The 15,697-nt window shown below is 44.2% G+C and overlaps 1 protein-coding gene across 1 annotated transcript in view; it reads right to left on the bottom strand.

Moving 5' to 3' along the window:
• Window positions 1-1,784, bottom strand: part of ppp1r13bb (protein phosphatase 1, regulatory subunit 13Bb) — a 31,007-nt gene extending 29,223 nt beyond the window's left edge. The window contains exon 1 of the mRNA XM_048600095.1: window positions 1,763-1,784. Coding sequence (XP_048456052.1) covers window positions 1,763-1,784 — 22 coding nt within the window. The remainder of the gene's footprint in view (window positions 1-1,762) is intronic.
• Between the last annotated feature and the right edge of the window lie 13,913 nt (window positions 1,785-15,697).

Raw genomic sequence — 15,697 nt, 5'->3', positions numbered from 1 at the left:
CCTCCAATTTGTCACATTCCTCAAAACCCTTTAACATATTCATCTGAACCTTTTCCTTCCAGTAGGGGCATCTTCGGGTGGCACGGTGGCTCAGTGGTTAGGGCTGCTGCTTCACAGCACCTGGGATGTAGGTTCAATTCCACCCTCAGGCGACTGTCTGTGTGGAGTTTGCATATTCTCCCTGTATCTGCGTGGGTTTCCTCCAGGTGGTCCGGTTTCTACCCACAGTCCAAAGATGTGTGGGCTCGGTGAACTGACCATGTTAAATTGCCCATAGTGTTGAGGGATGTGTAGATTAGGGGGATGGGTCTGGATGGGATGCTCTGAGGGTCAGTGTGGACTTGTTAGGCTGGAGGACTTGTTTCCACACTGTAGGAAGGTTTTTAAAGTGAATGTTTCTCTCCCTGACCATGATTAAGAGCTCTGTAGTGTCAATGATGCCAGCGTTATGTCATTTGGAACCAATGTATTTGTGCACCTTGCGCTGTCATTCTCTTCTCAGTGTATGGTGATCCATGTTGGACAGGGCGTTTGAGCAGCTTTGACACACATTTTTGGAATTTATTCAAAAACACAAATTGCTGACGAAACGAAGCAGGTCTGGCAGCATCTGTAGAGTGAAAGCAAAGTTAAGCTGTTGGATCCAGTGATGCCTTTTCAAAGCTCCCAGTTTCTCCAGCAATTTTCCTTCTTGTTTCAGATTTCCAGCATCCACGGTTCTTTGTTTTGTTGAAAATTCAGTTAGTGCCGATTCATTTCTGGAGAAACTCAGCTGGTCTAGACGCATCTGTGGAGACAGAGAAACAGAGTTAAGGTTTCAAGTCCAGCGAGACCCTTCTTCAGGTTGGAAAATGGACTTTTTAATACCTTGACAGAGGTGGAGGAGGGGTGACAGAAAAAAGAGGGTGCGGGCATGCAGTGCAAAATACAAATGGGCTTTTAATTGTGGTGAAAGAGAAACAGATGTACAATGGGAATATGGGGAGATGGGTTCTCTCCATTGAGTGCAATGTAAACAAGATACAAACAAGACAAGGTCACATCTTCTGCATCATATCGTGTTAACCATGTCTCCATTAATAACTCTGAATGTCTTGCGCATATATGAACAATCTTATCTATCTGCACACACACACTGATTAAACAGTGTATATAAAATCATTTCTCCTCCATTCCATTTCAAACTATCACGTTTTGTTTACATTGTCACTCACCATTCCTTCAGCCAAATTTATACTGTTTCTTTGTCTGCATTTTGTTTCATTCCGTCTATGAAGAAGATATTGGCTACTGGGCGATATGACTTTATTCCTGTCCAGTCTGCACAGCCACTGTCTCCTCTTCCTTACTGTTTCTTAATCAATCACATAGATATTGTCTCTGACCCTTTACTCCCAATAAGCAAAGCAATTGGAAATGTAATGTTTACTTTCGGGCTAAGGCCAAAAAATCGGTAAAGAAAAGCTGTATAAACTGCAAAAAAAAAGTTTGCAACTTTAGAAGCAAATTATTGAAAGTATTGTGTTAAAGATAAAATGTTGCCTTATTAGAGCAGTGACAGGAAAGTTCAGCGAAATCCACATTTCCTGTCTTTCTCCAGGCAGTTGTGGCCAGAGACAGTTTTTAGATTGGCAGTTGTTGTGGTGGAGGAGACTTCAGTGCAGTGACAAACTCTCGATTGGCTCTTAGGAAAACGGTTACATATGGCATCGCATGTGGATAACACAGCAGAATCATCAAGCCTGTGCAGAGAAAGCATCACCTTTCTCCTTTACTTCTATCATTGTTAGAGTAATTGGAGATGGGCACTAAGACCAACAGCAGGCGATGTCAGCATCCCACCCAGACCAGGTATTGTTGTTACATTAAAAGTGTCAGAGTGAAAGGGGTTAACTGGAGCTGTTTGTTCCGTGACTCGAATTAATGTCAGTCTCCATGGATACTAACTTTGTCACTGGAGGGTTTCCCTCTTCTATTAATAAGGAGTTTCTTCCAATGCGTTATCCCATAGTATCAGTGGCTGTGTCATCCTCAACACGATTATAATCAACAGCTCCAGAGAGAGGGAGAGATCAGAATCTGTGAACAGCAGATTGGGATGTTCCAATTATGGAGCAGAATCCGAATCTGAGAGTAATAGATTGGAATGTTCCAACAATGGACAGGGGTTTATCCTATGGCCTTCACTGGCTTTCTGTCGATTGGGTATCGTTAACATTGCGGATAGAAGCTGTACTGGTGGTTATTCAGGCGGGTTACTATCCCATCCTCGCTATTGTTGGTGTTCCTGGTAAGTCTCTCTATCTCTGTCCATTCAATTATTCTGTAAAACTTTGTGAACAGCATCTCAATTTCTATGATCTATATTTGGCAAAGATGTAAACTATTGTATTCACTTTCAATTACAAAGTCAATTCTTATTCCATGGCTTTTTTCACCTTCACTTCCAAACACCCGAGGAACAAAAGTGTTCATAACCACCGTTGGCCCATTTTGTCCTGAGTTGATTTATATCACAATATTCCCTTTATTACCAATAATATTCCCAGTTTTCACTTCTGCCTCAGTGCTGTTTCTGAATAAACTAATATATTCTCCTTTCCAGTTGCAGTTCTCTTCTGGCCACACTTGCAGTTACTAAAATTTTGATTGTATACTTATTCTTATCTCTACCTGGTCCTATACCAGTTGCAAACTGTAAAGCTAGTTTGATTCTAAAATGAGGTTGTCACAGCTTTGTGTCACTGATTTCAGCATAACCCATCGATGGCCATCAAATGACAGTTTCTTTGAACTGTTTAGATTCTAGAACTCTCCGAGCAGGAGTGGGTGCTATGTCCATCATCTCCTAAGTGCAGTGCTCCAATGTATTCACTTGGTGACAGAGGCCATCTCTCTTCACCTACCCCCCCACTGACCTGCTGCTGAATGGAATACATTACTCTGTCTCCACAGAAGAAGATACAGAAAATCTTCCAGAAATTCTGCAGGACAGTGACTGCAAAAATGAGAAACTGTGGGAGATTAGAATTAATAAAGAGGAATTACTCAAAACTAATTGAACTGAAGTTTGATACGTAGCTCTGGTATGTCCCAGAGAATACATGGAGGTGGCAATAGAGCTCTTCAGTCTGACCAGTCCATGTTAAACATAATCCCAAACTATCCTAGTCCCACCTACCTGGGCTTGGCCCATATCCCTCCAACTGTTTCCTATTCATGTACTTATCCAAATGTCATTTAAAACTTGGAACTACAAGAAAGAATTATTGATACCATTCAAAATTCTTTAGATTCTGGAATTTCTGGTTCCTACACAATGGAAAGTAGCTGTTGTAACCCAAATAAAAACTGGAGTGGGAGAGAAAACAAAATAAAACTCAATTTTGGGCAACTTGATGTCTGTTATGAGGAAAATATTGGAATCTTTTATGAGGACTGTGAAAACTAGACACTTGGGGAATCATGACATGACTTTGCAGAATTAACTTAGATTCAGGAAAGGGAAGTCATCTTTGATAAACCTGTGGAGTTTGTGTTAATTAAATTTCAGTCCACAAATTTCAGGTGTGTGTCCAAATTATCCCCAGAAATGTCTTCCATTGCTGCTTCACCGTCTTCCCAACTAAGATTCTATTCCTATTAACTCTAGCCAGTTCCTCCCTCATGTCTTTGCAGTTTCATTACTCAATTATAATCGTGTCACATCCAAGTGTAAGCAATACATTTAAACTGAAAGAAGGAAGTTTGAGAGGTAAGACATGGAGAAAGATTGGAGTATTTATTAACTTGATATATGTATGTTTGACAGAGAGAGAAAGAGAAAGAGAATATGGATGATGAGATGTACAAATAGAGAAAAGTAGATTATCGACAGAAGTAGATGTACTTTCCAGTTTGTTTTGACAATTCCTGTGTGCTGTGGTCCTTTATCCAGTGCATGTACGACTGAGTAATATGCATATAATAGTTGAAGCATCCACACATGAGAACCAATGGGAGTGGTGTATTTGAATTGACAGAACACTTTTGATATGGTTGCACACAGGTGAGTGGGTAAAGCTGGAGGCCAGGGGTAAGGGGAAATATATTACATGGATTGAGAATTGTTTAGTTGAGACAACACAAACAGTTGAACCCTTTTCCAGACTGAACGCTATAACTTATGGGAGTGTTGGTAACTTGAAAGGCATACAACAATTTGGATGTGGCCAGCAATAGCATACATCTCATTTTGTAATGATTAAATGGTGCGAGTTTGGGAAGTGTTGTTGTCCAAAAGGACCTGCATGTCCTTGATCATAGGTTACCAGAATTAGTACAGACAGGGGTGTCAGTAATGAGGGAAGTAAATGGTATGTTGTCCTTCATTGTAAGATAATTCAAGTACATAAATAAGACCATATTTCTGCACTTGTAGAGCCTTGATGAGAGAGCATTTAGGGGCATTGTGTACAGATTTTATCTCTTTTGTAAGGAAAGATCTCCTTGCCAGAGACACGGTACAAACAAGTACCACCAGTCTAATCCCTGAGATGATGGTACCATGAGGAGAGAGTGAAGCAACTGAGTGTTTCATCTGTAGCGTTGTGAAAGAATAAGAGATAATTGCATTAAAATTTGAGATTTAGCAGTGAACACTTATGTCCAAGAAAGACATTGATAGGGCGAGAAATTCCATACGTTACCCATGTAAATACATGTGGATTTTACATGTAAAATGACCTAAAGCCCCATGTCGATTGCGAGAGAAGTGCTGGCTCTGAATGAACTCTCCCCAAATTAATGTGTGACCCTGCACTGAATGTCATGTTGTTCACAATCCCGACATGAGCCATAATACCTTACTTCTGAAACAGAAAGCCATTCCAACCACATTCTGATCTTCATAGAGAACACAAGTCTGTCTTCTCGGAGGATGCCACCTTGAGATTTTGCACAAAACATTAGGCTTCCCACCACACTGCTGTAAAATTGCATTAAAGTACCACATGTGTACCATGAGCAATGGACGCACGAGGAACTATGTGGAGCAGACTATCTGTGCAGCTTCTGCTCCATTTGCTTGTCATGTTGGAGCATCAGTTACCTCACTCTGTTTCCATGTAAGTGACTGTAGGGGCTGAATGTCCTCCTCCTGCTCATATGTCAGTGACTCAAGGGGATGTACAGCAGGGCCAAGTGCCTAATTGGGCTTCCCCGGGTTCCTGTGTAACAGCTCAATGTGCGAACTTGTGTGACAATGCTGTAACTGTATGAGGTTATTTTGTTCTGGATTCTTTTAAGAGAGAGATTGAACAAGAGGCACAAAGCTGTCTAGTTAATAAAACTTGAGTAAACAGCTTGAGAGGCTTTGGTTTTTTCACAACATCTGTCAACTATTTCACTAATGTAGCTCTGAATAAATGTAAACAGAAAGGCACCACAGACTTCTGGGGAAGAGAATTCCCATTCGAAATGCCCTTTTAGAATTTCTTCTCATCCATCTTATAGAATCAGAAACTCACACAGTGCAGAAACAGACCCTTTAGTCCAACTTGTCCACGCTGACCAGATATGTAATCTGATCTATTCCCATTTTCCAGTATTTGGCCTATATCCATCTAAACTCTTCCTATTCATTTACCAATCCAGGTACCCGTTAACTGTGTAAATGCACCCGTCTCCACCACTTCTGACTGCACTTTTTGTACGCACACCACTCTCTGCATGAAAATGTTGCCCCACGTTCCCTTCTATCTCTTTCCCTTCTCACCTTCAACATAGGCACTTTAGTTTTTGACTCCTGGGAAACAGATCTTGGCTATTCAGACTATTCATGCTCCTCATGATTTTATAAACCTCTGTAATGTCACCCCTCAGCCTCCAACACTCCAGGGGAAAAAGCTTCGAACTATTCAGCGTCTCCCAATAGCTCAAACCCTCCAATCAATGAGCATGCTTGTCAATCTTTTCTGCTCGTCTCAAGGTTAACAACATCCTTCCTTTAGCAGAGCCAACCGAAATGTGCGCAATATTCTTAATGTGGACTCACCAACGTCCTGTACAGGAGCTACATGCCGTCCCAACTCCTATACCCAATGCTCTGACTGATTAGGCCAAGTGTGACAAACGTGTTCTTCAGCATCCTGTCTACCTGCTACTCCACTTTCAAGGAACTAAGTGCCTGCACCCAAGGTCTCTTTATTCGGCAACACTCCCCAGGGCCCTAGCATTGATTGTGTAAGTCCTGCCCTGCTTCACTTTACCAAATGCAAAACCTCTCATTTATCTGAATTAAACTTCATCAGCCACACCTTGGCTCACTGACGCATCTGATCAATGTTCCATTGCACTCTGAAGTAATCTTCACCACTGTCCACTGCACCACTTTTTGATGTCATCTGTAAACTTACCAACCATGTCTCTGATATTCACATCCAAATCCTTTATATTAATGATGGAAAGCAGTGAACTCAGCACTGATACTTGCGGCACACCGCTGGCCACTGGTCTCCAGTCTGTAAAACAATCCTCTGCTTTCAAGCCAATTTTGAATTCAATTGGCTATCTCCCCCGGATCCCATGTGTCCTACTGTTAATAACCAGTCTACCATTCGGAACCTTACCAAACACCTTCCTAAAGTCCACGCAGACAACGTCTGCCACGTTAGTGAGACATGTTTTCCACCACACAAAGCCATGTTGACTATCTCTAATAAATGCTTGCCTTTCCAATTGCATGTAAATCCTATCCCTCAGAATCCCCTCCAACAATTTACCCAGCACTCATGTCAGGCTCAGTGGTCTATGGTTCCCTGACTTGGCTGGTCATTGTTTCCTTTTCCAGTCCCACTCCTCCACTGGTCACAACAAATTTTAAATGTAACCAGGTTGGTGATGTGGCCGATGATATAGATCTCAGACTGCGTCAGGGTCGGTGTTAGGAACAAGTCAGGCAGTTTTCTTTAATCTGCTAAATAGCATGTTTATGACCAAAATAAAGTTACTCAAGCTATGACGGAAAGAAGAATGTAACACAGTTTAGATCTGCAAATATGTACATTGATATTTTCCCTTTCTAAAAATAATGACACACACACACACTCGTACGTACGTTTGTGTTAACAAACTTAAATTTTAATTTGAAATAACTTTGTCCACATAATAGTTGAACTCATGATAAAAGGAAAAACGTGAGATTGCCCCAAATGTTATTCTGCTTCCAAATGTGTTCTGTTCGCACAAGCTGTTGGCAACGGGATTACTTCCCGGAACAGTTAGATTTGGCTGAATTCCCTTTGCTTCAGGCAGTGGGAGATTCCAGTGAATCCTAGTCATGAATCCTCCACGAGTGGTAAAGATGACTGACCGGTGTTTAGCTTTCATACATTGCTGTGATGAGGAAGAAAGAAAGAGAGAGGGAGCAATAGGCCGTTGCTAAACAGGGACGTTACATTATTTTTCCCTCTCTGAGTTGAATCAAACAATAATGTTATTCGACCCCCAAACTGGAACGTGAGGTCTCCTTGAACTTTGTCCGAACTATATTTTTCGGCCACATTTCCTGCTCCATGTCAGTGCATCATTGCTGCTGCTGTACACAGAGCCAGTTCCTTAGCAACAAATGGGCCTACTTGATTTAAATATATGTTTATATGTGCCTGCATAATTTAAAAATAAAATGTTTAATGTCTTCACAATATCTGTGTTAAAATGAATGTGTCTTATTCCTAAATAAACACAGAAATTACTAGAAAAGCTCAGCAGGCTGGGAGCATCTATGAAGAGAAATCAGAGTTAATGTTTCAGGCCCAATGAACATTTCTCAGAACCTGTTTTATTTTTTTTTAAATTACTTCCTCAGTTTTATTCTCCCATACACGAGGAAATACCCATCAGGTATTCACCAGCTACACTCTCTTCAAAATCTTATATAGTCAAGAAGAACATTTCTCGTTCTCAGGTCTGAGCTGTTAATCCTCCATAACATAATGCCTTCATCCCAGGACAATGTATAGAGAACCATCTTTGAAAATTTTCAAACACAGTTGTGTTTTTTTTTTCAGTTTAGGGCATCATAACTACACACAGAGCATCAAATGTGGTCTCAGCAATGCCCTGTACAGATGCAGGGAAACGTGCCGAAGATCATACCCCGGCACCCTTTGCAAGAAACAACATCATTCAATTCACTTTCCAAATCACTTGTGACATCTTCAGAATAATATTATATGATTTATGTACCAGGACACACAAATCCCTCTGTAGCACCGATCTCTGTGTTCCTTTTCCAGTCATATAATTTACTGCTGTTTTATCCTTTCCCCAAAACACAAACTTCCCATCACCCACACTGTACTGTTTTATTTACAATGCCGAAAGTTTGCCAATTATCATCCCCTGTCTCCGCCCGTTGTAGATGCTCTGCCTTCACTTGACATCTCATTGGACAACTATGCTGGTGTACTAGCAAATTGAGCTCCAATCCTATCAGCCCTTGATCCAAACCGGTAATCTAGTTTGTAAACGGTTGATGACCTCACACTGATCCCTGAGGAATTCCAGTAGTTGCAGCTTTCCAAACTGAAAATAAATAATTATCTCTACTCTGCATTTCCTGTTAGCTCACCAGGGCTCGGTGTGTAGCAGACAAAAAAAGGTTGCAGGGCCTCTCCTGTGGTATGCAGCTGGTTGTCGAGGTGTATCTGAGCTCAGCAATACACCATTAGGGCCATTTGTTGTCAGATCATCAGGTAGAGGTTGTACTGTCAATGATTCTGATCGTTGAGCATTTAAAAAACAAGCACAGAATATAGACTGACATTTGAGTAGAATGCTGCACGGTCAAAAATGCTGTCCTTCAGATGCAGCAATAAATCTAGTCTGCCCTCTCAAACAGGTGCTCAATTTTCCCCGGAAATGCATTGAGGAGGAGGGAAGATTTCCTATCAGTCTGGTTAACATTTGCCCCTTTAACAACACCATGAATACAGATAATCTTAATGATTAATTTCATTTTTGGCTGTGGGTGCTGTGAGGAAAAATTGCCACAATTGGTACACAATAAAATTAAAAAAGTGTCTGTGATGAGTGACCTCACAGACGTTTGCAAAGTCATAAGGGGCACAGAAGTGTAAACAATCAAGGTTTTTCCCCGGGGTGGGGGAGTCCAAAATGAGAGGACGTTGCTTTAAGGAGAGAAGGGAAAGATTTAAAACAGACTTAAGGGGCAACAGTTTCATGCAGAGGGTGGTGCGTTTATGGAATGAGCTGCCAGAGGAAGTTGTGGAGGCTGATACAATTGCAACATTTAAAAGGCATCAGGATGAGTATATGTTTAGGAAGGGTTTAGAGAGGTATGGACCAAATGCTGGCAAATGGGCCAAGATTTATTTAGGATATCTGGACGGCATTGACGAGTTGGACCGAAGAGTCTGTTTGGATGCTGTGTATCTCTATGTCTCTATGAATCTATGTCTGAGTACTTCATTCTAGTCCTGTGTAAATCCTGAGAGGGGAATAATGATCTCCTATCTCATTGTAACAGCCATGACTGTTTGAATGGGGACTTCCTTTTCCTCTGTAACAGCCTCGAGGGGTGGAGTGAGAGAACAACACACAGGATAGGAACTGCAGTTGGTCATTCGGACCCTCGAGCCTGCTGCTCAATTTAGAAAGATCATGGCTGATCTGTTTGTGGCTGAACACACTTTTCCTGTTTATTCCCAATAAATATTGACTCTGCTGATCATCAAAGGTCAGTTGAGGTCAGCATTAAATATCTTTAATAACCGAGTCTTCAATGTTCCCTGGGGATGAGAAGACTACAGACAGCACAACATTAAAGAGAAAGATATATTCTTATCTCAATCTTAATTGGGAGACTCCTTAAAGTGTGTTAGCCTCACAGCAAGTTACCTCCTCTTTAAGGAGCACAACAAATAGGAGCAGATGTAGGCCATTCATTCCCTCAAACCTACTCCACATTCTGATTGACTCCGTTCAGTGATGTATTTTTCAATCTCAGCCATCACTGCTCTCTCGGGAAAATATTTCCGATATCTTCAGACCAGACAGCATGAAAAGTTGGAGCAGAATTAGCCATTTGGCCCATCAAGCCTGCTCTGCTTTTCGATTATGTTTGACATGTTTCTCAAAACAATTCTCTTGCCTTCTCACCATAACCCTTGATCTGCTTATTAATCAAAATGTATCTATCTCTGTCTTAAAGACACAGCTGTGTGTGTGTGTGTGTGTGTGTGTGCACGCGCGCACACTTTATCGCAGGAGACAGGGTAGTCATGGAGGATTGTTCTTCAGACTGGAAGCCTGTGATTAGCGGTGATCCACAGGGATCGGTGCTGGATTTACTTTTGTTTGTTATTTAAATAAATGATTTAGATGAAGATTATAGAAGGCATGGTTAGCAAGTTTACGGATGACACTGAGATTATTTGAACTGTAGACAGAGAAGGTTATCCAAGATCACAGAGATCTTGATCAATTGGATGAATGAATCATAAAGATGTACAGTATGGGAATAAATCCTTTGATCCAACATGTCCATGCTGACCAGGTATCCGAAATTAATCTAGTCCATTTGCCAGCGTTTGGCCTATATTCTTCTGAACCCTTCCAATTTATGTACCCATCCAGATACCTTTAAAATGGTGTTTTCACAAGCCTCCAGCACTTCATCTGGCAGTTCATTCATATGTTTTTAAAATCTTTCCCCTTGCACCTTAAACATGTCCCTTCTAATTTTTGACTTCCTATACTCTCGGAAAAAGACCCTGACTATTCACCCTATCCATGCCCTTCATGATTTTATAAACTTATATAAGGTGCACATTTTACTCCAATCAACACGAATGGCTGTACTTTCTGTTATCCCGGGCCTGAATTCTGAAATTCAACACTGATACCGCTTCCATCTCGATCAAGTCACAATTCTAGAAAAAATTTAACCACCTTGTTCAGACATATTATGAAACACTGTGGTGGGATTTGAATCTAGACCTTTGGGCCCAAAGGTGGAGATAGTACCACCTCACTGCAATGGCCCCTGAGTCTGCAGCATTACTCTCCTGTATATTTGCTCATCAACCTGTTCTGACATGCTGTGACACACCTCTGCAACTGGCAGGTCTTGAATCCAGAACTTTTGGTCCAGAGCTAGTGACATTACCACAGGTTCAGGGATGGGAATCGAATCCAGAGCTCTCACACAGAGGCATTCTATCCATTACACAAGACCGAAGTCATGCCCAGATTTTGGGTCACAATTTGAGTGCCAGCTTTCAGCTGAGTTTGGATTTATCAAATTCTGGTTAACTTTACTGAATTACACAGGGAAGATTTTTCAGTGTTGAACAAATGCAAGTACTTGCCTCAACTATAGGATGTTGAGTGCATGTGCTGTGCCATCGAGATAAACTATTAACATCTTTAATTGCTTGTCTATGATTTCCAGCTGAAATGGCTATTATTTTTAACCCTCCCTCTACTGACCCCTTCTCCCACTGCCAACACACCTCCTCCTCCTGGACACCATGCCAAGGCCTCCTACCCTCCCTCGACCTCTTCATCTCCGACTGCCGTCGAGACATCAATCGCCTCAACCTCTCCACCCCTCTCACCCACTCCAGCCTCTCCCCCACAGAACATGCAGCCCTATGCTCCCTCTGCTCCAATCCCACCCTCACCATAAAACCCGCAGACAATGGAGGCGCAGTTGTAGTATGGCGCACTGACCTCTACATCGCCGAGGCCAGGGCCAGCTCTCTGACACCTTCTCCTACCGCCCCCTTGATCATGACCCCACCCCCGACCACCAAAACATCATCTCTCAGACCATCCACAATCTCATCACTTCAGGTGGCCCACAGCCTCCAAGCTCATCGTTCCCCAACCCCGCACTGCCCATTTCTATCTCCTTTCCAAAATCCACAAACCTGACTACCCTGGTTGACATCGAATCAGAGATAGTAGGAACTGCAGATGCTGGAGAATCCGAGACAACAAGGTGCAGGGCTGGATGAACACAGCAGGCCAAGCAGCATCATAGGAGCAGAGAGGCTGACGTTTCGGGCCTAGACCCTTCATCAGAAAAGGGGGAGGGGAAGGGGGTTTTTGGCCCATTGTCTCCGCCTGCTCCTGCCCCACTGAACTTATCTCCACTTATCTCAACTCCATTTTCTCCCCCTTGGTCCAGGAACTCCCCACCCACATCCGTGACACCACCCACGCCCTCCACCTCCTCCAAAACTTCCGATTCCCTGGTCCCCAACACCTCATCTTCACCATGGACGTCCAGCCCTATATACTTGCATTCCCCATGCAGATGGCCTAAAGGACCTCCGCTTCTTTCTGACCCACAGGCCTGACCAGTCCCCCTCCACTGACAGCCTTGTCCGCTTAGCTGAACTTGTCCTCACTCTTAACAACTTCTCCTTCAATTCCTCCCACTTCCTACAGACAAAGTGGGTGGCCATGGGTACCCGCATGGGCCCAAGCTATGCCTGCCTCTTTGTAGGATACGTGGAACAATCCCTCTTCCGAAGCTACACTGGCCCTGTACCCCACCTCTTCCTCTGTTATATTGATGACTGTATCGCTGCTGCCTTGTACTCCCACGAGAAGCTCGAACAGATCATCCACTTCACCAACATCTTCCACCCCAACCTTAAGTTTACCTGGACCATCTCTGATACCTCTCTCTCCTTCCTGGACCTCTCTGTTTCCATCTCTGGAAACCACCTGGAAACCGATATCCATTTCAAGCCTACCGACTCCCACAGCTACGTAGAATGCACCTCCTTTCACCCACCTTCCTGCAAAAATTCCATCCCCTTTTCCCAATTCCATCGCCTCCGCCACATCTGCTCCCAAGATGAGGCATTCCACTCCTGGACATCCCAGATGTCTTCGTTTTTCAAGGGCCGCAAATTCCCCTCCACAGTGGTCGAAAACCCCGTCGACCGGATCTCCCGTATTTCCCACAACTCATCCCTCACACCCCCTCCCCACAATAACAACAAAAATAGAACCCCCTTTTCCTCACGTACCACACCACGAACCTCCGGATCTAACGCATCATCCTCTGGCACTTCCGCCACCTGCAATCTGACCCCACTACCAAAGACATTTTTCCCTCCCCACCCTTATCTGCCTTCCGGAGGGACCACTCTGTCCGTGACTCCCTTGTCCGCTCCAGACTCCCCACCAGCCCCACCACCCCCAGTACTTTTCCCTGCAACCGCAGGAAGTGCTACACATGCCCCTACACATTCCAGGCCCCAAGAAAACCTTCCACATCAAACAGATGTTCACCTGCACATCTGCTAATGTGTTATATTGTATCCGCTGTTCCTGATGTGGCCTCCTCTACATTGGGGAAACCAAGCGGGGGCTCGGAGACCGCTTTGTGGAACACCTACACTCAGTTCGCGATGAACGACTGCCCCTCCCAGTCGCGAGCCACTTCAACTCCCCCTCCCACTCCTTGGACGACATGTCCATCCTGGGCCTCCTCCAGTGCCACAACGATGCCACCCGAAGGCTGCAGGAACAACACCTCATATTTTGCTTGGGAACCCTGCAGCCCAATGGTATCAATTTGGACTTCAGAAGGTTCAAAATCTCCCCGCCCTCAAGTGCATCCCAAAACCAGCCCAGCTTGTCCCCGCCTCCCTAACCTGTCCGTCCTTTCTCCCACCTATCCACTCCTCCCACCTCAAACCCCACCCCCACCTCCTACGTACCAGCCTCATCCCCGTCTCCTTGACCTGTCCGTCTCCTCTCCACTTATCTGCTCCTTTATCCATCTTCCATCCGCCTCGGCCTCGCTCTTTCTATTTATTCCAGAATCCCCCTCCCCTCCCCGATTTCTGAAGAAGGGTCCAGACCCGAAATGTCAGCTTTCCTGCTCCTCTGATGCTGCTTGGCCTGCTGTGTTGATCCAGCTCTATACCTTGTTATCTCAGATTCTCCAGCATCGGCAGTTCCTACTATATCTGTAGACTGCAATGTTAGGGAAAGAAATTCTGCAGACATATTCTGCACTGTGAAGAATCTCGATTAGACATTACTGAACACCAGACACGACAAAAGAGCATAATTTCCAACCCCAAAAGATCATATTGCAGATCACTATTTCCCGCCCCTAATGTGTAACTGCCCTCCTCCTAAAACTATTAAATGTTACAAGGCAACATATTATATTCTAGGAACAAAAACAAAGTTGCTGGAAAAGCTCAGCAAGTCTGGCAGCATCTGTGAAGGAAAAAACAGAGTTAATGTTTGGGGTCCAGTGACCCTTACTCAGAAGTGATGGCAGCTGGGAAAACGTCAGTTCATATGCCGAAAATAAGGAGGTGGGTGGGGTAGAGAATAGGGCCCAGAGAGAGAGAAAGAATTTGGACAGACAAAGGAGTTGATAATGATCAGGCTGGGAGGGTGAACAGTTGTTAATAAGGACTGTTTTTGACTAACAACAGTGGGTGTGTAATGGCAGGCTGTGTGGTAACAAGGACTGGTGTGTGGGGTGGGGGCTGGGACATGGGAGACTTTAGGCCCTAAAATTATTGAACTCAATATTGATTCCGGAGGGCTGTAGGGTCCCCAAGTGGAAAATGAGTTATTTTTCCTCCAGCTTGCGTTGGGTTTCGCTGGAACACTGCAGCAAGCCAAAGAGAGAGATGTTGGCCAGGGAGCAGGATGGTGCGTTAAAGTGGCAGGCAACAGGTAGTTCAGGGTCTTTTCTGCGAGCAGAACATAGATGTTCTACAAAGCAGTCGCCAAGTCTACACTTCGTTTCCCTAATGTAGAGGAGACCACGTTGTGAGCAGCGAATGCAGTAGACCAGATTCTGGGAAGTGCAGGTGAAGTCTTGCTTCACCTGGAAGGTATGTTTGTGTCCTTGGATACTGGGGAGGGAGGAGGTAAATGGCCAGGTGTTGCACCTTCACCAGTTACAGGGGAAGATGCCCTAGGGCTGTGGGGAGGTGTTGGGGGTGAAGGAATTGTGGACCAGAGTGTCACAGAGGGAATGGTCCCTGCAGAAGGCAGACAAGGGAGGGGAGGGGAAAATATGTCTGGTGGTGGCATCTCGCTGAAGGTGGCGGAAATGGCATTTGATGATCTTCTGGATGTGGATGCTGGTGGGATGGTCGGTGAGGATAAGGGGAACCCTATTGCTGTTGCGGGAGAGAAGAGAAGGGGTGAGGGCAGGAAGTGCGGGAGATGGGTCGGACCTGGTTGAGGGCCCTGTCGACAACAGAGCTGGGGAATCCTCAGTTGAGGAAGAAGGTGGACATGTCGGAGGCTCCCTTGTCGAAGTTGGCCTCATCTGAACACATGCGATGGAGACGGAGGAACTGAGAGAATGGGATGGAGTCTTTACAGGAAGTGGGATGTGAGGATGTATAGTCCAGGTAGCTGTGGGAGTCTGTGGATTTGTAATGGATATTATTGGCCAGTCTATCCCCAGAAATGAAAACAGAAACGTTGAAGAACAGAAGGGAGGGGTCAGAGATAGACCAGGTGAAAGTGTGGGCAGGGCGGAACTTGGAAGCAAAATATTTGAAGTTTTCCAATTCCAGATGAGAGAGAGAAGCAGTACTGGTGATATCATTGATACATTGGAGAAAGCTTTGTGGGTGGGGGCGAGAATAGGACTGGAAAAAGGAATGTTCCACGTACCCCATGAAGAGAC

The sequence above is a fragment of the Rhincodon typus genome, chromosome 8 (assembly GCF_021869965.1).
Source record: "Rhincodon typus isolate 14 chromosome 8, sRhiTyp1.1, whole genome shotgun sequence".
NCBI classification, from domain to species: Eukaryota; Metazoa; Chordata; class Chondrichthyes; order Orectolobiformes; family Rhincodontidae; genus Rhincodon; species Rhincodon typus.
This window is presented reverse-complemented; position numbering and strand designations above follow the sequence as displayed.